This window comes from Sus scrofa, chromosome 6 (genome assembly GCF_054392235.1).
Source record: "Sus scrofa isolate SSC_HxYL_T2T_F1_AM1 chromosome 6, Sscrofa_HxYL_maternal_Yorkshire_Landrace_v2.0, whole genome shotgun sequence".
Taxonomy (NCBI): domain Eukaryota; kingdom Metazoa; phylum Chordata; class Mammalia; order Artiodactyla; family Suidae; genus Sus; species Sus scrofa.
Genome location: NC_139388.1, coordinates 49,754,165 through 49,776,016, shown reverse-complemented (window position 1 = coordinate 49,776,016; position 21,852 = coordinate 49,754,165). Strand labels below are relative to the sequence as shown.

At 39.8% G+C, this 21,852-nt stretch overlaps 1 protein-coding gene across 1 annotated transcript; it reads right to left on the bottom strand.

The window, feature by feature from the left end:
• Positions 1-992: 992 nt before the first annotated feature.
• Positions 993-20,123, bottom strand: ZNF461 (zinc finger protein 461). The gene is given in 6 exon segments (XM_021097135.2): positions 993-1,159; positions 1,162-1,192; positions 1,194-2,860; positions 9,633-9,728; positions 10,926-11,052; positions 19,976-20,123. Coding segments are annotated over 6 exon segments (1,959 nt in total). The 5' UTR covers positions 19,985-20,123; the 3' UTR covers positions 993-1,130.
• Between the last annotated feature and the right edge of the window lie 1,729 nt (positions 20,124-21,852).

Genomic DNA, 21,852 nt, shown 5'->3' with positions numbered 1-21,852 from the left:
TAGGAGTTCCCGTCGTGACCCAGTGGTTAACGAATCCAAGTAGGAACCATGAGGTTGCGGGTTCGGTCACTGCCCTTGCTCAGTGGGTTAAGGATCTGGCGTTGCCATGAGCTGTGGTGTAGGTTGCAGATGCGGCTCGGATCCCGCGTTGCTGTGGCTCTGGCATAGGCCGATGGCTGCAGCTCCAATTGGACCCCTAGCTTGAGAACCTCCATATGCCGAGGGAGCGGCCTAAGAAATGGCAAAAAGGCAAAAAATAAAATAAAATAAAAAGAACTTTAAACATTTAATTCCTGGAAGAATACAGAAGTGACAGCAGTGGTTACCCCTGTGTAGGGAAAGCAGGTGGCTACAGGACTAGATATTAGAGAAGATTTAATTTTATTACCTTCTGGATACTTTTTGAATTTTATACTGTGTGCTTATTTTTCTTAATTTTTCCATTACAAAATTAATGTAACGTTAAAACATATACTCTCACAGCTGGGAATCTACTAATAGAAATATAAGAATGACAATGTACAAATGTTTACTGCATAATCATTTCTGGTGAAAAAAGTAGAAACAGTTTGAATGTCTACAGTAAGAGATGGCTCAAAACACTGACATACATCCCATACTAGAAATATTCTGAATGTTTAAAAAGAATGAGTCAGATCTGTATGTATTGACCTGGGTAAATGTCCATGATTATTTAAGTGAAAAGGGCAAATTACCATGCAATATGTCACTACAGGACGTAAAACCTTTCACACACATGGAATAAACCCTTCACATGTGCAGATATGTTTAAGCAGGCAGAAAAAAAGCAACACACACATATTGGTATCTCAGAGATTTGTGGGAGAGGAAGAAATTGTTTTCATTTTATTTCTGCCCCACTTTACTGGTTTCAGTGAAAACATACAGTTTTACAAAATTTACTTCCAATACTGATCATTACGATAACTCAGAAGCAGCAGTGAAACCAGAGCATTTTTTTTTTCCTTTTAATAACTTTTCCATTTTTTCCCTTGAGGGGGAGAAAAGATTTCAAGAATTACTAAAATAAATCAATACGAATGAAACCCCGTATTTTACCAACATTTTCCTTAAAGAAAAAAAGAAAATGTTTATCTCCAAAAATAATTTCATGATACTAGACTAGGATGGGGGGGAGAGGAAACCTTACTGACATCTCAACAGTATGAAGCTGTCTGATGTAGATTCCACTGTAAGCCATGATCAATGGCTTTCCCACTTTCATATGATTTCTTCCCAGAATGAATTCTCTGATGGTGTGAGAAGCTTGAATGATAGCTAAAGGCCTTCCCACATTCCTTACATTCATAGGGCTTCTCACCAGTATGAATTCTCTGATGTTGAATAAGGTGTGAATGAAGTCGAAAGGCCTTCCCACATCTCATACATTCATGAGGTTTCTCACCAGTATGAATCCTCTGATGTCTTTTGAGGTGTGAGCACTGTCTAAAAGTCTTCCCACATTCTTTACACTTGTAGGGTTTCTCACCAGTATGAATCCTCCTATGCAGATTAAGCTGTAAGCTATCACAGAAGGCCTTCCCGCATTCATTACATTCATAAGGTTTTTTGCCAGAATGAATTTTCTGATGGTGAGAGAAGCTTGAGTGATAGCTAAAGGCCTTTCCACATTCTCTACATTCGTAGGGTTTCTCACCAGTATGAATTCTCTGATGTATTGTGAGGTGTGATCGATGCCTGAAAGTTTTATCACATTCTTTACATTCGTAGGGTTTCTCACCAGTATGGAGTCGCAGATGTTCAGTAAGTTGAAAACCACGAATAAAAGCTTTCCCACATTGCCTACATTCATAGGGTTTTTCACCAGTATGAAGTCTCTGATGTTGAGTAAGTTGTGATCGCTGCCTGAAGGCCTTCCGACATTCCTTACATTCATACGGTTTCTCACCAGTATGAATTCTCTCATGCAGAATAAGTTCTGAGCCATAACTAAAGGCCTTCCCACACTCTTTACACTCATAGGGTTTTTCATGAGTATGGATTCTCTGATGTATGGTAAGGGGTGACTGATGCCTGAAAGTCTTCCCACATTCTTTACATTCGTAGGGTTTCTCACCAGTATGGAGCTGCAGATGTTCAGTAAGTTGAAAGCCACAAATAAAAGCCTTCCCACATTGCTTACACACATAGGGTTTTTCACCAGTATAAAATCTCTGATGTTGAGTAAGTTGTGATAGTTGCATAAAGGCCTTCCCGGATTCCTTACATTCATTGGGTTTCTCACCAGTGTCTATTCTCTGATATTGAATAAGCTTTGAGCCATAATTAAAGGCCTTCCCACATTCTTTACACTCATAACATTCTTCACCATTATGAATTCTCAAATGTTGTTTAAGTCGTGAGCAATGAAGAAAGGCCTTCCAACATTCCTTACATTCACTGCACTTGTTATTACCTTGAATTCCCTGTTGTTTACGAAAGTACAATGTAGCAACAGTTTCTGCACATTCCTTACATTCAGAAGGTTCCTCTTTAGAATGAGTTCTTTTGTGAGGATTAAAAAATACATGGTAACTTAAGTTCTTTCTGCATTTTTTACATTCAAAGATTTTCTGTCTATTATAAAATTCCTGAGTGAACAAAACGTGTTGGCTAAAAATGTGCATGTGTTCATGGTTGACAATGAATCGCCTGAAATAGCCCTCCTGTTTTCCCAGTTGTCTCTCACATTGACTTTTGCATTCCCAAATGTCTCTAAAAATGGATTTATCAGGATTATGGCTTTTGAATGATTCTATGATAGCCCAATGGGATGATTCTGTCTCAAAAATGTCTCTTTTTGGAGACAACTTCTTGGGCTCACACTTGGACACCAAGTCTGAAAGATAAGAAACATTTTAATTGCTATTTTTGTGTTCCAAGAGAAATATCCATGGTAGAAAAGAGAGATAATTGAAAATAATTCACATGAGAAATGAAAGACTTGGGAAGCTCGTAAATATCATCATGCAATTCAATGAAAGAAGGGTGAGGAGAATGCAAAGAAATGAAAGCTCATGACAGAGATGAGGAAGTTAATTAACAGGTTTTGACATTTTGATCTACTTCAGAATCACCTTGAGAGTTTTTCCAATTACGGATGTTTACAAAACATTGTAAATCAACTGAATCAGCATCTACAAGAGTCTGTATGTTTAACACTCTCCACCAGGCCCAAGGATTATGTGATATTTGCTTGTTGTCCCCAAATATCTGTTATTCCCCTTTTATACAATGATTGAGCCCTTGTTTCAGTTGAGAATAGGTTGCCCAATACAAACCTTGAATTTCACAGGATACTTTGCAGCAAAATATGCCATGTAACTGTATTCTGCCCAAAGAAATACAGAAGTATTGTGCAGTAGCTTCTAAGAACTTTCTTGAGTCAAGTGGCCCACACCCTGTATCTGTTATTCTCCTGCTTCCTCAGCAAAGACAGCTGCCACATGCATTTGATTTTGTCACATGATGGTTTTGCAGAACAGAGCTGTCACTCCATCCTGGACTTTAATGCAAGAGAAAACTAACCCTCTACATAGTTTAAACTACAATTATTTTGGGCTCTCTGTCACATGCAGCCAGACCTATAACCAAACTAATAGAAAATTCAACTCTTTACCACAAGGCCTTAAGGCCTCTGGTTGCTAATACAACCTAATCTTGAGTCCGTTTCTCTTTTATTCATTGTGCTAAAACATCATTAACCTCCTTTTAACAACTAGGACATTCCAAAGTCTTTCCTATCATAGAGCTTTCCAGAAGGTATTTCCGAAGAAAAAGTTTGAGACCAACAGCTGTATAAAAATTCTATTCTAATAGAGCTTATTTTTCCATTTTCCTAAAGATGGTCATTTGGGTTGTTTCTAGTTGTTGGCTATTGTAGTTAGTACTGCTATGAACATTCTGGCGCATTTCTTTTGGTGTAAATAGGACTCCTTTCTACTGGATGTGAAATTACTCTATCAGAGGATATGCTTTTGTTCAGCTTTAGTTGGCACTATGCAACAGTTTCCTAATTTACAATCCCATCAAACTCGAAGAGTTCCCGTTTCTCATATCCCCACCGTTACTTGTTATTGTCAATCTTCTTATATTTAGGCATCCTGGCAATGTGTTGTAATACTGCATTGTGGGCTTTTTTTTTCTTGACCACCCCACAGCACACGGAGTTCCTGGGCCAGGGATCAGATCTGAGCCACAAATCGCAACCTACGCTGCAGCTGCAGCAACACAGGATCCTTAACCCACTGTGCCAGGCCAGGAATCAAAGCTAGGTCCCAGTGCTCCAGAGATGCTGCCAATTCCATTTCACCACAGTGGGAACTCCTGCATTGTGGTTTAATTTGCAATTTCCCTGACGACAGATGAGGTCGAATGCTTTTTTATGTGTTTATTGGCCAGCTGGATATCTTCTTTAACAAACTGCCTATCCAGATATTTTGTCCATTTTCATTAAATTTTTTGGCAATAAAATACATATAAAATCCACAATTTTAACCATTTTGAACTGTACAATTCAATAACTTACAGTACATTCCCAACGTTGTGCCACCATCAGATCACCAATTCCAGAACATTTTCATCATGCTGAAAGAAACGTCATTCTCACAGTCACCTTGGTTTTTTTGGGGGTGCACCCATGGCATATGGAAGTTCCCAGGCTAGGGGTGGATTTGGAGCTACAGCTGCTGGCCTACACCACAGCTCACAGCAACACCCAATCCGAGCCACGTCTTCGAACTACACTGCAACTCACAGCAATGCCAGATCCTTAACCCACTAAGCGAGGCCAGGGATTGAACCCGCATCCTCATGGATACTAGTCAGGTTTGTTTCCACTGCACCACAATGCGAACTCCCCACAGTCACTTTCTATTCTCCTCTTCCCTCCAGCCCCTTACAACAATCTACTTTATGTCTCTATGACTTCATCTAGATATTTCATACAAGTGGAATCATATAATATGTCACTTTTTGTGTCTGGTTCTCACTCAGTATAATGTTTTCAAGGTCCAAAAATGTTGTATCATTTATCAGCACTTCATTCCTTTTTTATGGCTGAGTTATATTCCATTGTACAGATATGGTATACATATTTTACTTCTTACATTCTTTTTTTTTTTTTTTTTGTCTTTTTGCCTTTTCTAGGGCTGCTCGGGTGGCATATGGAGATTCCCAGGCTAGGGGTCTAATCGGAGCTGTAGCCACTGGCCTACGTCAGAGCCACAGCAATGCGGGATCCGAGCTGCATCTGCGGCCTACACCACAGCTCACAGCAACGCCAGATCCTTAACCCACTGAGCAAGGGCAGGGATCGAACCCGGAACCTTCGGCTGAGGGACATTTGGGTAGTTTCTGGCTGGTATTTTTCTTTCTGATATGTGGAAATTCTTAACATATTCTGGACATAACCAACATGCATAGTGTAAGTACCTTCTACTCTGGGGCTGGCCCTTTTGCTCTCTTAATACTATATTTGATAAACAGAAATTCTTAATTTAAAACAGTCTAATTCCAAAGTCATAAATATATACCCATATTGTCTTCTAGAAACTTTTACTCTTTTACTTTTCATATTTAGATCTGTAACCCACCTATGTGAGGGAGAAATCAAGATTCACCTTTTTCAATAAGTATCAGCACTATTTATTGGAAAGACTGTACTTTCGCTGTATTATATCAAAGGACTATGTATGTTAGCCATTTTCTCTGTAATCCACTCCAGTGAATATTTCAACTCCCACAACTCTGTTGAAACATTTCTAGCTAAAGTCACTAACAAAATTATTTAAACAAAATCAGTGCTCAGATGCCAGGCACCACACTACTTGACTCATCAGCAGCATTCGATACAACTAATCAACCCCTTTGCTTCCTGTATACCATATTCTCCTGGTTAACCTGCCTCACTACTTGTATTCAGTTCCCTTTAATGCATTCTCCTCTGTGGGGAGACATGTTTCTACAATCTTTTCTTAGCCTCTTTGCTTCTATTTTCTATGCTGAAAACTCCATCTTGTCCTGCTTTACTTTACCCCATATTCCTGCTTGAAAAACAGTCGCTGTGCTGGTGTTTAAGCTTAAGAACAAAGACCTAAAGGCATAAGTTATTCACGTGGTCAGCTGAATGAGGACATAATGCGTTGGTCTAGGCACACCAGACCTGTGCAGGTTGGCACGCAGTTGGCACAGCATGATACGTCCTGTTAAAAATAAGAGAACAAGGAACCTCATGAGTGGTCCTTAGCAGAATATGCACCAGCAAGGAGAACCAAGGTGCAAACCTAGGCACGCTGGGTTGCCACAGATAGGCATGCCCTTTTCGGAGGCACAATGATGATTCTCTAGATGCCATGCATAGACAGCTGACGCCAAGCTTCCTCAAATGCTAATGATTGTTAAATGCCTAAAGGTCAGAGTAAAAGCTTAACCATCTACCAGCTATGTGACTTTTAAAATAATAAAAGAACTTTTAAAATAATAATAGTAAAAAAAGCATATCCTGTACCTGCACACCTCCTCCTCACTTGATGTCATCCTAAAGAGCACAATAAAAGCAGTGTGGTTTCTTGAGGTGGCGCTCTTGGTCTCTGAGACTTGAGTCCCCTGGTTCCCACCTTTAATTAAGAAAAATGTCTCTGTGCCTTGTTTTATGTTAACGTTTTCTTAAGTTTCACAGCACCCATGCTTCAGCCCTCACCTGCTGAGCTGGTCTCGGCACCCCTCCACCTTCTGACCTCTAAATGTCGGAATGTCCAGATTTCAGGGTCTGGCCAGCTCTCAATCTTTCCTAAATAGTAGTCTGGCTTAAACACCAATCATATACTTCTAAGTCTTAAATTTATATCTCTATCTTTAAAAAAAAATTTAAATTGCGGTAAAATACATATAAAATTTACCATCTTATCCACTTAACTGTATAGTGCAGTAGTGTTAAGTGTATCCACATTGCTGTGCAACCCATCTCCAGAACTTCCTCCCCCTGCAGAACTGAAGCTCTATGTTCATTAACACCCTCCCATGTTTCCTTCCTCCAGTTCCCAGCAATGACCTTCTACTTCCTGTTTCTGTAGATTTGACTACTCTAGATACCTCATATTACTGGAGTCATTCAATATTTGTTGTTGGGGTGTTCTTGGTGTGTAACCGGCTTATTTCACTTAGCATAACATCCTCAATGTTCATTCATGTTGTAGCACGTATCAGGATTTACTTGCTTTCTAAGGCTGAAAAATCTTCATATGTTTATCTGTACACACACACACATACACACACACAATCACATTTTGTTTGTTCATTCACCTGTTGATGAAATCTAAGTTGCTTCCATAATGCTGCAAAGGACATGGGTGCACAAATATTTGTTTGAGGTGGTGCTTTAATTCTTTGGGACATATATCCAGAAGTGGAATTGCCAGATGATACGGTAATTCTGTTTTTAATTTTTTGAGGAACCATGATACATTTTTCCTATGGTAGCTACACTCCCACCAACACAAGGGCTTCGGCTCCTTAGCATCCTCACCAATACTTGTTAAATTTGCTTTTTGATAGTGGCCACCCTAGTGGGTATGATGTGATTATTTCACTGTTGTTTGGATTTGCATTTCCTCAGTGGCTAGTAACAGTTGAGCATATTTTAATATGTTTGTTGGACATTTGTATATCTGTTTTGGAGAAATATCTATCCAAATCTTTTTCTCATCTTTAATATCGAGCTGCTTAGTTTTCTGTTTTGGGGTAGAAATTCTTCATATATTCTAAATATTAACCCCTTTTTCAGATATATGATTTATAAATATTTTCTACTATTCCATAGGTTGGCTTTTCACTTTATTGATTGTGTCCTTTGGTGTATATACTTCTTTTATCTTACCCCAAGCTCTATTATTTGCCATCTAATTGTTTATTTAAATATTCATGTAAATACATAATAAGTATCTCAACCTAAAACATGTCAGAGAACTTTCTTTCTTTTTTTTTTCTTTTTTGTCTTCAGACCTAGCGTGGCTATGGAGTAGGTCCGGCAGCTGTAGCTCCAATTCAACCCCTAGCTCGGGAACTTCCCTATGCTGTGGGGGTGCAGCCCTCAGAAGCAAACAACAACAACGACAACAATTAGTAAAAAGAATAACATCCTTAAATGAAAGCAAAACACTTAGGAAAGTATGTATCATTTTCCCATGTTTCCTCTTATATTAGTTTCTTGGAGCCGATGTAACAAAGTACCACAAACTAGGTGGCTTAAAACAACACTCTTCTCACAACTCTAGAGAACAATGAGTTACAGGCATCATTAAAGACCTCTATCTAACTTGTGGAATGATGAACAAGGATTCTATATTTACCTAGGGTCCAACTCCTTCCTTCTCAGTCATACCTCTACCATCTCTATTTCCTCAATGTAGCCATTTTCTTAAATTTTCACAATTTCTTTTTTTTTTTTTTATGGCCACACCCACAGCACATGGACATTCCCCGGGCCAGGAACTGAATCTGAGCTGCAGCTATGGCAATGTCAGATCCACTGCCTGGGCCCAGGGCTCAAAACTGCACCTCTACAGCAACCCAAGCCATGGCAGTCGGATTCTTGACCCACTGCACCACAGCGGAACTCCTAATTTTCACAATTTCTGATCAATTCAATTGTTCCCAACTATTCCATTAAAACATATATTGATATATTCTTGACCCCTAACTAGACTGAAAATGTCTGTATAACATTTAAAAAATATATTCCCATCACCGAGCAAAGCAATTTGTATTTTTTTTTTTTTTTTAAGGACTGCACCTAAAAAAAAGGGGGGGGACATAAGGAAGTTCCCAGGCTAGGGGTCAAATCCGAGCTGCAGCTGCCAGCCTACATCACAGCCGCCACACTGAAAAATTCAAGCCACATCTGCAACCTACACTGCAGCTTTGGGCAATGCAGGATCCTTAACCTACTGAGAAACACCAGGAATCGAACCCTCATCTTCATGGATACTACTTGGGTTCTTAACCCACTGAGCCACAATAGGAACTCCTGAATTTTTCTTAAATTAATAAAACTGTTTATTGCATCCTTTGATGAACGAAAGTTTTTTTCAGTTTGATGTACTCCTATTTGTCTATTTTTGCTTTGGTTACCTGTGTCTTGGTGTCATATCCCAGAAACTACTGCCAAATTCAACGATATGAAGCTTTTCCTCTGTTTTCTTCTCGGTATTTTTTAGTTTTGAGTCTTGGATTTAGTTCCTTGATCCATTTTGAGTTAAATTTTGTATATGGTGTTAAGGCAGTGATCCAATTTTATTCCTGTGCATGTGGGTATCCAGTTTTCCCAACACCATTTGTTAAGGGTACAGTGCCTCCCCTGATCGAAAGGTCTTGGCACTGTGGTCTAAAATCATTTTGTTAAATATCTCACTGTTTATTTCTGACCTCTCTATCCTCTTCCAGCCATCTATGTCTGTTACCGCATTGTTTGATTGCTGTAACATTGCGATAAGTTTTGAAAGCAGATTTCCCCTAATTATTCTCTCTAAAACAACCTTACCAGCCCAACATTCCGACCAGGTGGCCTACTCCGTGCGGCAACTTCCTGCTTCCTGAGATTATAGCTCACTCACCTGGGCATGGTCCTCCTGTCACTTCCCTTACAACCATCCAGGGCTCCTTCCCTTGCTCCAATGAGGATATCACAGCCGGCTTAGAAATAGAAAGTCCTGGTTAGAAATAGAAAAGAAATGGAGATGAGGTGGAAATGAAAGTACTCAAATACTGATATTCAGAATTGATTTTTAAAGATGTATAGGATAATGGTACTTGATAAGGCCTAGAAAAGTAAAAAAGATCAAATTCTTATATGCAGGTAAACTCAAGATGAGAAGCAAAGCAAACAAATAGGTGGTAAAATGCTATTTAAATTATATAAGCTTTCACTCCTTTTTTTCCTTTGAGGAAAAAAAGAGTTTCCTGAAATACTTATTCTCAACTATTTTTCCATGTTAAATGCAAAGTTCTTAGAATGTAATTTTGAAATACAAATTGTTTAAAAGAGAGTATGTTTCTGATAGTAAATGGAATAGTGTTCATTTCAACTATAAATAGTAAACGACGTGTTTCTGATTCAGTCCCTTACTATACGAACTGGGAAGGCTAAAGAGCTTTGCACCCAGAACCTATGCATCTGCACGTTTAATACAGTGCCAGTGAAACAAAAGACAAAGGCTGCCGTGAGCTGTGGTGTAGGTTGCAGACGCGGCTCGGATCCCACGTTGCTGTGGCTCTGGCGTAGGCCAGTGGCTACAGCTCCGATTGGACCCCTAGCCTGGGAACCTCCATATGCCGCAGGAGCGGCCCAAGAAATAGTTAAAAAGACAATAAATAAATAAATAAAATAAAACATTAAAAAAAAGACAAAGGCTGATTTCTTTGACCACATTATGCTTTAAGGGTACAGAATTCCAGTACTGTTCCTTAATCCTCATGGAAGAGAGTCAGTTATAAGAAAGGACCAGGAGAGGAGTTCCTGTCCTGGAGCAGCGGAAATGAATCCGACTAGGAACCATGAGGTTGTGGGTTCGATCCCTGGCCTCGCTCAGTAGGTTAAGGATCTGGCATTGCTGTGGCTGTGGTATAGGCCAGCAGCAACAGCTCCTACGAGACCCCTAGCCTGGGAACCTCCATATGCTGCAGGTATGGCCCTAAAGGGACAAAAAAAAAAAAAAAAGGAAAGAAAGAAAGGACCAGGAGAAAGGCATGAGGATAGGGAAAATGAAGGTGCAATTCCATCTAGCTGTGTTCACTTTTATACAAAAAGAAAATTCATCTTGTTATCCGAAAGGCAGTCCTAAAATTCATGGTGGAGAAAGGAGAAATTCCAAGAAAGAGACTCCGAAGTATTAAACAGATAACTTTACCCAGTGAAACCAAGTTGCTATAGTTCTCCAGCATCACATCTTTGTACAAATTCCTCTGGGCAGGGTTCAGGCATTCCCATTCCTCCTGAGAGACATGTATAGCCACATCTTTGAACATCACCAACCCCTAAAATGAAAAACCACAGTACTATCTTTGAAATTATAAGAAACATTTTTCGAAAGGAAGCAATGTGAAAAGAAGGCATCCTAAGAAAGGAATGATACAATGAGTACATAGGCTAACCCTGAGAACGTGTGTGGGTCAAAAAAGAAGTTAGGAGTTCCCGTCGTGGCTCAGTGGTTAAGGGACCTGACTAGTAGCCATGAGGTTGCGGGTTCGATCCCTGGCCTCGCTCAGTGGTTCAGGGATCTGGCGTTGCCACGAGCTGTGGTGTAGGTCTCAGACGTGGCTCAGAGTTGCTGTGGCTGCAGTGTAGGCCAGCAGCTGTAGCTCTCATTCGACCTCTAGACTGGGAACTTCCATATGCCAAGGGTGCGGCCCTAAAAAGACAAAAAAAAAAAAAAAAAGAATTTAGTGAGACTGAAGCAGAGTGCCTTCATGTTCTTAAACAATTCAATTTCCACACACATATTCTCCTGTGTAGGGTGGAAAACTTCATTAATCACTCATGTAGAAATCTAGAAAATAGGAGTTCCCACTGTGGCGCAACGGGATTGGGATCACAGATGTGTTGGGAGTACTGGGGTGTGGGTTCAATGCAGGGCCCAGCACAGTGGGCTAAGGATCTGGCAGCTGCAGCTTAGGTCGCAACTGTGTCTTGGATCTGATCCCCGGGCTGGGAGTTCCATATGCCACAGGGTGGCCAAAAATGAGAAAAGAATTAGAAGTTCCCAACTAAGTTAAATAGCAGTAAATTTTTAAAATTTTCCAAAATGTCTTATGAAAATCTCCATCTTCAGAAAAAAGACCCAAAGGTTTTTCAACCTCATTATGATTAAGCATTTTTACTTTTAATGCAAATTCTTCAGTAAACATCCAATGCAGACTGTATTTTCCAAACTCGGACAGAACACGTCTCCTACCCCATATGGTCTTTTTCAGCAAAACCCTGAAATGCCCCCACTTACCAGCTTGGGGACACCTTGGGCCCCTCAGACAGTCATGTCAGGAACTGGTCCTATCCTCCAGAATGCCGACTCTACATCTGGGACCCCTGGCGTCATAACCACCCACTACAGGACACAGCTCCATCCACCAGTGCCCATCAGCCTCTGCATAAGGCAGGGCTTGGCAAGCAGACAGTCATCGCTGCTGCATGGCAGGTCGCAACTGTGACTCAGATCTGATCCCTGGTCTGGGAACTCCATTTGCCACAGGTGGCCAAGAAAGAAAAAGCAAAAACAAAAAAGTCTACTACTGAATGTTATATATCAAAGTTGTTAAGAGAGTAAATTCTAAGAGTTCTCCTCACAAGAAAAATTTTTTTTCTATTTCTTTATTTTTGTATCTACATGAGATGAAGGATTCCACTAACTTTACTGTGATAATCTTTTCATGATGTATATAAATCAAATCATTATGATGTACACCTTAAATTTATACAGTACTTTATGCCAATTATACTTCAATAAAGCTGGAAGAAAAAATGCCGAAAGAAAGCTGTCAACCTAATATTATATTTGTTAGAATCCTTCAAAGTGAAGGTAAAATAAAGCTTGGGGTTTAATTTTGATGTTGTTGGGTTTTTTGTTTTTGTTTGAGAATAACAAACCTGTACTACAGAAAATGTTAAAGGAAGTTTTTCAGATGGAAAAATTTTATAGTAGGTAAAAACTTCTATCCACTGAGAAATGAAGAGTGCCAGAAATGATAAACTTGGAGGTAAATAAGAAAGATAGTGTTTTATCTCAAATTTTCTTTAAATGATAATTGACCATTTAAAGAAAAAAGGCATATGTGGTTTAAAAGTATTTAGAAATAAAATAGAATGACAACAGCTGTAAAAAAGATGGGAAGAGGAAAATGCAGTATCCAGTTTAAAGATTTTTGAATTATATATAATTATTGGAAGATATAACAAGATTTTTTTGTTGTTGTTTTTTAAGGCACATTGGAAACCTCAGAAGAACCCCTAAACCAGTAAAAACACAGTGCAACTAATAATCCTATGATAGAGATAAGTACTAAGTAATACAAGAGAGGCAAGTCCAGGAGAAGGCAGGAAAATAGGGGAAAAAAGGCATGGAAAAATAGATGATAAAATGGTAGATTAAAACCTAATCATTACAGTCAATTTATATGTTCCACCTAGAGGTCAGCAAAATTTTTCTGAATAGGGTCAGAGAGTAAATATTTTAGACTCTGTGGGTCACATACATTCCCGATCACAAATTCTTTTTTCTTTGCTTATTTATAACCCTTCTGAAATGCAAAAGCACTCTTAGATTGAGGGCCACACAAAATCAGGTTGTGGGCCAACATGCTGTAGTTTGCTAACCCCGGTCTGATACTTGAGGCAAAGATTGTCAGTCTGGATAAAAACAGTAGCATCAAAATATATGCTGTTATATGAGATACACTTAAAATAGGTTAGCATAAAAAAATAAAATAAAATAAAATAGGTTAGCATAAAAGGAAAAAAAAAGATACGTCATTTAAAAAAAAGCAAAAGAAAGATGAAGCAGTTATATTAATAAAAAGAATGGAATTCAAGACAAAGAAAATTACCAAATAGAACATTTCATGATACAGGGATTGATTCATTAACAGGACATAGCAATTCTAAATATGCATGCACCTAGTAACATAGCTTCCAAATACCATAAACCAAAAATTGACAGAACTGTAAGATTAATCAACAGTTGTATTTAAGGTTTCAACAATCTTCTCTCAGTAATTGATAAAGCAAGTGACCAAAAAAAAAAAAAAAATCAGTAAAGATAGAGAAGAGTTGATCACTACCACAAGCAACTTCAGCTTACTGATAAACACTACCAAACAAACAGTTTAATACTCCTTTTTTTTTTTTTCAAATGCACATGGAACCTTTACCAAATTGTCCATATTTGAGGCTGTAAAACAAATCTCAATAAATTTAGAAGGAGCTTTCCTCAACCATCACAGAATTAAATTAAAAATGAATTATCAGAAGGATCTGGAAAAGTACCCTAATATTTGGAAGTTAAAGAGCACTCTTCTTTCTAAAAAAGAAAGGGAATCTTAAGCTAGAAAAATAATAGAAAATTAAACCTAAAATACACAGAAGGAATGAAATAAATAAAAGCTCAGTAATCAGTGAAATAGCAAGGGAAAACTAGAGAAAAACAGTAAAACTAAAAGCTGGTTCTTTGAAAATACCAATAAAACTGAAGAGCTGCTAGAATACTGATCAAGAAAATAAGACATAAATTTTCAATATTATGAATTTAAAAGGGTACATTACTATAGATCTGACAGGTATTAAAATAATAGTAAGGAAATATGAACAACTATGCCAATAAATGTGATATCTAAGTTGAAATAAACTAATTCCCTAAAAGACACAAATTATTCAAGAAAAAATAAAAACTCCCAAAGCCTTTTATCTGTTGAAGAAATTAAAATTGCCTCATGGGTTGGGGGTTCGGTCCCTGCCCGGGTTCGGTCCCTGCCCTTGCTCAGTGGGTTAACGATCCGGCGTTGCCGTGAGCTGTGGTGTAGGTTGCAGATGCGGCTCGGATCCTGCGTTGCTGTGGCTCTGGCGTAGGCCGGGAACTACATCTCCGATTAGCCCTCCAGCCTGGGAACCTCCATATGCCGCAGGAAGCAGCCCAAAGAAATAGCAAAAAAAAAAAAAAAAAAAAAAAATTGCCTCATGAAGAAAACCGTAAACTCAGACGGTATATTAGTGTCTTACTGCTGGTGCACAAATCATCACAGAGGTAGCAGTTTAATACAACAGTTTATTATCTGTGATGAGAAGCCCAACAAGGGTTTTACTGGACTAAATCCAAGTGTTGGCAGGGCTGTACACCTTCCTGGTAGTTCTAGGGAAGAGTCTACTGCCTTAGCTTTTCTAGCTTCTAGAGGCTACGTACATTCTTTGGCTCATGGCTTCCTTCCTCATCTTCAAAGCCAGGAATGTTGCGTTTCACAGAAGCATGCATATTCCATATGCACATCCTCTTCTGACCCTGATTCTTCAGATTATCACAAAACAATCTCCCCATTGGAAAAGCATTAATTTAATCACATCTATAAAGTCTCTTTTGCCATGTACGATAACATATTCACAGGTTCTAGGATTAGCATGAAGACACGTTTTTTCGGGGGGGGGATGTCATTATTCTGCCTACCACACATACTTTTGCTGATGAATTCTCTCAGACAATTAAGGATGAGATAATATGAATTCTATTTTTAAAAATAGAGAAGGAGACATGTCCTGATTTATATTTTTAGAAGGTGGAAAAAAGACATTTTCACGTAAAGATGAGAGGACTTGTCACCAGAAGATAGAAACTATGGGAAATGCTAAAGAAAAATCTTTAGGCTAAAAAGAAATTATACCAGAAATTCAGATCTCCAGAGTAACTGAAAATGGTATATATGTGAATAAATAGAATAACTGCAAATAAAAAAATGAAGTATTTAAGATTCTTTTCAATTTCCTTTGTTTCTGTGTATTCTTTCCTTTTCATTTTGTATATTTGTGCTTTCTTCCTTTTCATTCCTGATTCAAAGGTTAGTAATTTATCTCATTGGTTTATCTATTAGTTATAATTTTTTCCTACTTTCTAACAATGTAATTGTTATCTATGTAAATTCTTTCCAGATGTCCTTCTACTTATTTATTTATTTATTTATTTGGCCATACCCGAGGCGTATGGAAATTCCCAGTTCAGGAAGTGAACCCAGCAGTGAGCTGGGCCACTGCAATGACAATGCCGGATCCCTAATTCACTGCACCACAAGGGAACTCCTCCTTCTAACTTACATATTTTCACATCTTTTGTTAGAAGCATTTGAAGGTATAACTTTTCCCTTAGAGTCCGGCTTTAACTAAACCCCACGGGTTCCAAAATGTAGTTGGAACAGATATGTAGCTATCATTGAGTATTAGAAATTCTTCACTTTGAGATTATATTTGCTATTAGTAGGATTTAATATATATCAATAAGGTAGATTTGATGGGATATGTGATTTAGTACTTCAATATCATCACTAAATTTTGTCCTCATGGCCTGACTCTGACTGAGAGGGTTACTTAGTGTCCCCTCTTGCTAGCAAATGTCTATTTCTTCTTCTAGCTGCTCTTTGATTTGTTTTAGGAAATTTGCTGCTGTAATATTTGATATATGAGTAATTCATAACTATTTTATCTTCATTTTTTTTTTTTTTGGTCTTTTTGCCATTTCTTGGGCCACTCCTGTGGCATATGGAGGTTCCCAGGCTAGGGGTCGAATCGGAGCTGAGATGCCAGCCTACGCCAGAGCCACAGCAACGCGGGATCCAAGCCGTGTCTGTGACCCACACCACAGCTCACGGCAACACCGGGTCGAACCCACAACCTCATGGTTCCTAGTCGGATTCGTTAACCACTGCGCCACGACGGGAACTCCACAATGCTGGATCTTTAACCCACTGAGCGAGGCCAGGGATCGAACCTGTGTCCTCATAGTTACTAGTCAAATTCGTTTCCACTGAGCCACAAGGGGAACTCCCTCCCGCATACTTTAAATATCTCTAGGTTACTTTAAATCATCTCTAGGTTAGGTAAATGCTATATAAATAGTTGCTAGGCATGCAGCAAATTCAAGTTTTGCTTTTGAGAACTTTCTGGAATTTTTTTCTCCTGAATATTTCCAATTCACAGTTGGTTAAATACACAGATGTGGAACCTGCAGATATGAAGAGCTGACTGAACATAAATATATGTACGTATGTATATTTGCCTGTCCTGAGTCTTATACTATATAAGTTATTTATTTATCCATCTTATCTCTTTCATTACAAGTCAAGTTCTACAAGGAATGATTTGTATATGTCTGTCTGATCCCCCACTGATTTATTCCTAGTTACCTAGAACAGTGACTATCACATAGTAGGTACTCAAAAAATATTTGTTAAATCACTTCACTAAACTGAAGTTCTGACAAGAGAAACATCAGTATTTCCCTCAAAAGGATACTATTTCTGTTCTCTTTTCTGAAATAGACTGAGTATATGGGAAGTGAGTAGTGATTTACTGAATGAAGATATGAGCTGGCTAGAGAGGAGATGAGTGAAAAAGGAAGATGCTAAATTTTGGGCACCATCATTTAACTCACTGACAAGTTATTGTGTGATATTCAGTTAGGTAACAATACCAGGATAAAGAATGCAAGTATTCATATGACCTATAGAAAATAAAGAACTACTTCAGCAAGGAATAAGAAAACACTAACTTACATGGGCCATGGCTTTTTTTTTTTTTTTTTAAGAATTCAATGTATTTATTAGTTCTTTTCTTGGTTCCACTTTAGAAGAAACTCACATTCCAAAGAAAGCATTGCTGAATGAGAGGGATTAAAAAAAAAATCATGAGATCATCTTGCCTCTGAGCTCCCAATGTGCTTAATTTAGAATGACATTTTCCCTACTTCGTGTCTACTACGCCCAGACCCCATATACACATAAATAAAAGATCAGAGAGATCAAAAAGAAGCTGGATAAATCCCAACCTTACTCAAAACAAGGAGGGAATCCAAATATGGATTCAAGAAAAACTGGGCCCAGGCTCTTTAGCAGGACATATTTAGAGAGGCAGACCAGTGTCCCAACACTGATAAATGGACACAACTGGCCTGCTCAGACCAACCCTGATCAGATTCTCACTGAACTAAGAGGAAAAAGGAACAAAATGGATATTATGAAAAGACAAGGAAATAGAAAATGACTCAAAAGATCTAATGCACATTTAACAGGAATTTCAAAATAGACACTAAAACAACACATAGAAAGGAAGAAATACACAGAACAAAAATTTCCAGGGCAAAATAAATTCTTGAGTCTTTAATTTGAGGTACTGATGAGATTTAAAGAATCACATGCTGGAAAATCTTGTGAAATTTACTCCTCAATACAGAAAAAAGCCCTATCTTTTGTTTGTTTGTTTTTGTTTTTTTGTCTTTTCTAGGGTGGCACCCATGGCATATGGAGGCTCCCAGGCTAGGGATCTTATCAGACCTGTAGCCACCAGCCTTCAGCAGAGCCACAGCAACTTGGGATCTGAGCCATGTCTGCAACCTACACCACAGCTCACAGCAATGCCAGATCCTTGACCCACTGAGTGAGGCCAGGGATCAAACCCTCAACCTCATGGTTCCTAGTCGGATTCGTTAACCACTAAGCCATGACAGGAACTCCCAAAAAGCCTTATCTTTTAATGAGGAATTACAAAACAATATGTATTGTAGTCCAATCTTTGGAAGAAAAATACTTATGTCCATAAGCATACATGTATTTACATAAGGGTGAAACCGTCTGCAATAAAATGTTCAGAGTGGTTTAAGAATTATAGATAACTTTTATTTTAAAGTAATATAACAAAGGAATTTTTTTTCTTTTTAGGGCTGCACCTGCAACATATGGACATTCCCAGGTCCAGTCAGAGCTACAGATGCCGACCTACACCACAGCCCCAGCCATGCAGGATCCCAGCCATGTCTGACTCCTATACCACAGCTCAAGGCGACGCCAGATCCTTAACTCACTGAGCAAGGCCAGGGATTGAACCCACATCCTCAAGGATACTGGTCAGGTTCCTTACTGCTGAGCCACAATGGAACTCCCATAACAAAGGAATTTTTGAAGGTTAATATGAACATTTCAGGGAAGAAGCAGCACTCAATAATCTTAGACACTTTTTGTACATGCAACAGTGCTATTCTTTTAGCCCATTTGAGGTGGGGTTTTTTTGGTCTTTGTGCCATTTCTTGGGCCGTTCCCACGGTATATGGGAGGTTCCCAGGCTAGGGGTCTAATCGGAGCTGTAGCTGCCAGCCTACACCAGAGCCACAGCAACGCGGGATCCGAGCCACGTCTGCGACCTACACCACAGCTCATGGCACCGCTGGATGGTTAACCCACTGAGCAAGGGCAGGGATCGAACCCGAAACCTCATGGTTCCTAGTTGGATTCGTTAACCACTGCGCCACGACGGGAACTCCCCATTCGAGGTGTTTCTAAGGGGAATGGCAGAAATAGTGAGGCAGAGAAAAATTATGAGATAACAGGCTTTTCCTGCAGCTCAAACTTTGTGTGACTTTTGAGTGTGATATGCAGTAGCCAGAGCCGTGGAGACTACATTTCTATGATTGTGTGAGCTATGTTTCTATGTTCTAGGTCATAAGTTTCTGCTCTATGTTATGTTCTCTATTTCTATGATTCTTGTGTGAGCTCTTCAGATCCTGTGAGAGCTCTTCAGTTGAGGAAGTAGACTAAGTTGGCAAGGGTAGTGCTTGTTTGTTTTTTGGCTGCGCCTGTGACATGTGCAAGTTCCTAGGCCAGGGATCGAACCCGGGTCACAGGAGTGACCCAAGCCACTGCAAGGTGATAGTGCAGTTGGATCCTTAACCTGATGAGCCATAAGAGAACTCCAAGAGTAGTTTTTTTGTTTTCATTACTTGCTGTTGCTATAATATATGTCGCTTTGCCTGAAGTTTTGTGATAATAAACATGGGGTAGCTTATGTGATTTTGGTTTTATGACGCGTGTATGAATCCACAGGTGACTACTGGAATGTCTCCCTAACTACTTCGTTGCGTGGTTGTAAGGGTTTGTGTAAATGTGCTTTTCTTTTATATAAATAAATGGGGCTTACACAAAGAGCCAATTGCAATCATGGTCACAAACACAAACGTCATTTACACATATGCCCATGCACACAATTACACTGTCACAAAAGCATGACTCCAGGAGCTGTCACAACAGCCAAATACACTTAGTCCGGAGACTAATTTCCGTCACACACCCACATCCTAATCCCTCCCTCCGGTTGCTCCTGCACTTAGAAACCTAACACTCCAGACACTCCTCTTGCCAGTCCTGGGGCGACAGGATTCGTTACCTTCAGCATCCTCAGGAGGAGCTCTGGTCCAAGCTCTGACTCGAATTCCAGGACCCACGCAGAGCCCTGCCTACTGAACCCGTCCTGGGAAGCCCTCAACCGCCTCTGCCGCTGACCATTCACCCGACGTTCCTACCGGAAGTAGCTCTGGCGCGCTGTGGGCTCTGGGAAACGTAGTCCGCGAGCAAGGAGCCTGGGAGGCTAGCGAAGTAGGTAGATCTTCCGCCAGACTTCCTGCCGCACCTGCGCGCTTTCAATGAGGCTATGAGAGATGCCACCACCGCCCAACTGAGGGGCGCAAACTCGGATCTGATGCAGAGAGCTTCAGCCTCTGCTGTGCGGTTGCTATGCTGGATGTGTTTTCTGTCCACGTATCCGAAAGCGCGTCAGATCGAGAGGGAGAGGATTATGTGACAGCGAGTGGAGGGTGTCAAGCGTGAGAAAACTCGTATGTGAAAGCGGATGTGGTGCATACTTGTATAGGTTTAGGCGGTGAGCTTGGCCACGCGCAGTGTTTGTGTGGTGGCATAATGTGATGTGATTTAGGTATGCGCTTGAGACAGTGATTGGTTACTCATGATTGCGGGTGGCGCGGTTACACAGGCAATGACCTTGTAACATTCAGTGTGCCAGGTCTACCTGTGACTACTGGGAGGATTTGGCTGTGGCGAGTGTCCGCGGGTGAATTTCACTAGAGAAGGGAGGAAGCTTGTCTCTTAGGACTAGGAGGCACCGAATGGATGAATCACAGATTCCTGGTGAAGGGTGAACTGGTTCTGAGCCTTATCTTGGCGGTGGAGGGGAGGGGGGGATTGTGAGGTGATACTGTGTGTCTAAGTGTGCATGAGAGACTGGAATTAACTGAGAGGGGTGGAAACTAGTACAGATTAACTGCCAGAAGGGACAAATCTATGGTAAAGATTTTTAACCTTGCTGAGAGGCCAGAAACCCTATCTCTTGTGTGAGGAAATGTATCTGTGAGAACATGGGATTGTGTTTCTTTGTCGATTCTTGATCATATGTGTGAGATGGTGTGCACTTGAGACTATCACTGGGAGAGAGTGTTGAGTGAAACGTACGAAGTTTGTGAAAGTGGTTTGTGACTAGAGCCAAATCTCTGGATGAATTTTATGACAGTGAAAATATATGTTCAGTGAGTGAGTATAATGCTGTGATTTGAGTTTGATATTTTAACTGAGTATGATTGGGTAGGAGATCACATGAGAGATTTGGTAGATACATTTTTGTGTGTGTTAGAAGGCAACTTATGTAAGTTAAAATCTTGATAGAGATAGTGTATATGGTTGTGATTTTATATTAGTAACTACATGAGAGACTGCAGTATTACAAGTGTGTGAGATTGAGTTTACTACCTATAAAAAGACAATGATGGGAATTCCCATAGTGGCTCAGTGGTTAATGAATCCGACTAGGAACCATGAGGTTGAGGGTTCTATCCCTGACCTCGGTTGGTGGTTTAAGGATCCGGTGTTGCTGTGGCTCAGATCTCGTGTTGCTGTGGCTCTGGCGTAGGCCAGTGGCTACTGCTCTGATTAGACCCCTGGCCTGGATCCTCCATATGCCGCGGGTTTGGCCCTCAAAAAACGAAAGACAAAAAAATAAATAAAAAGCAAAATGACCATGACTTTTTTTTTTTAATTTCTGTCATGTGGTAACTGGAAGAATGGTTGATGTTCTTTGGTAGACGTGAAAGATGGTAAGTCTGCTAAACTCTTTAACTTGACCTGTATAAATGGAAGAGTTCTAGGGCAAGAGAACAAAAGTCTAGCTTGAATGATAAGAGTCACAGCCCCTCATTTCTCAGACTTAACCCTCTATACAGACTTAGAACCTCTGCAATGAGTGGCCCTGCTACA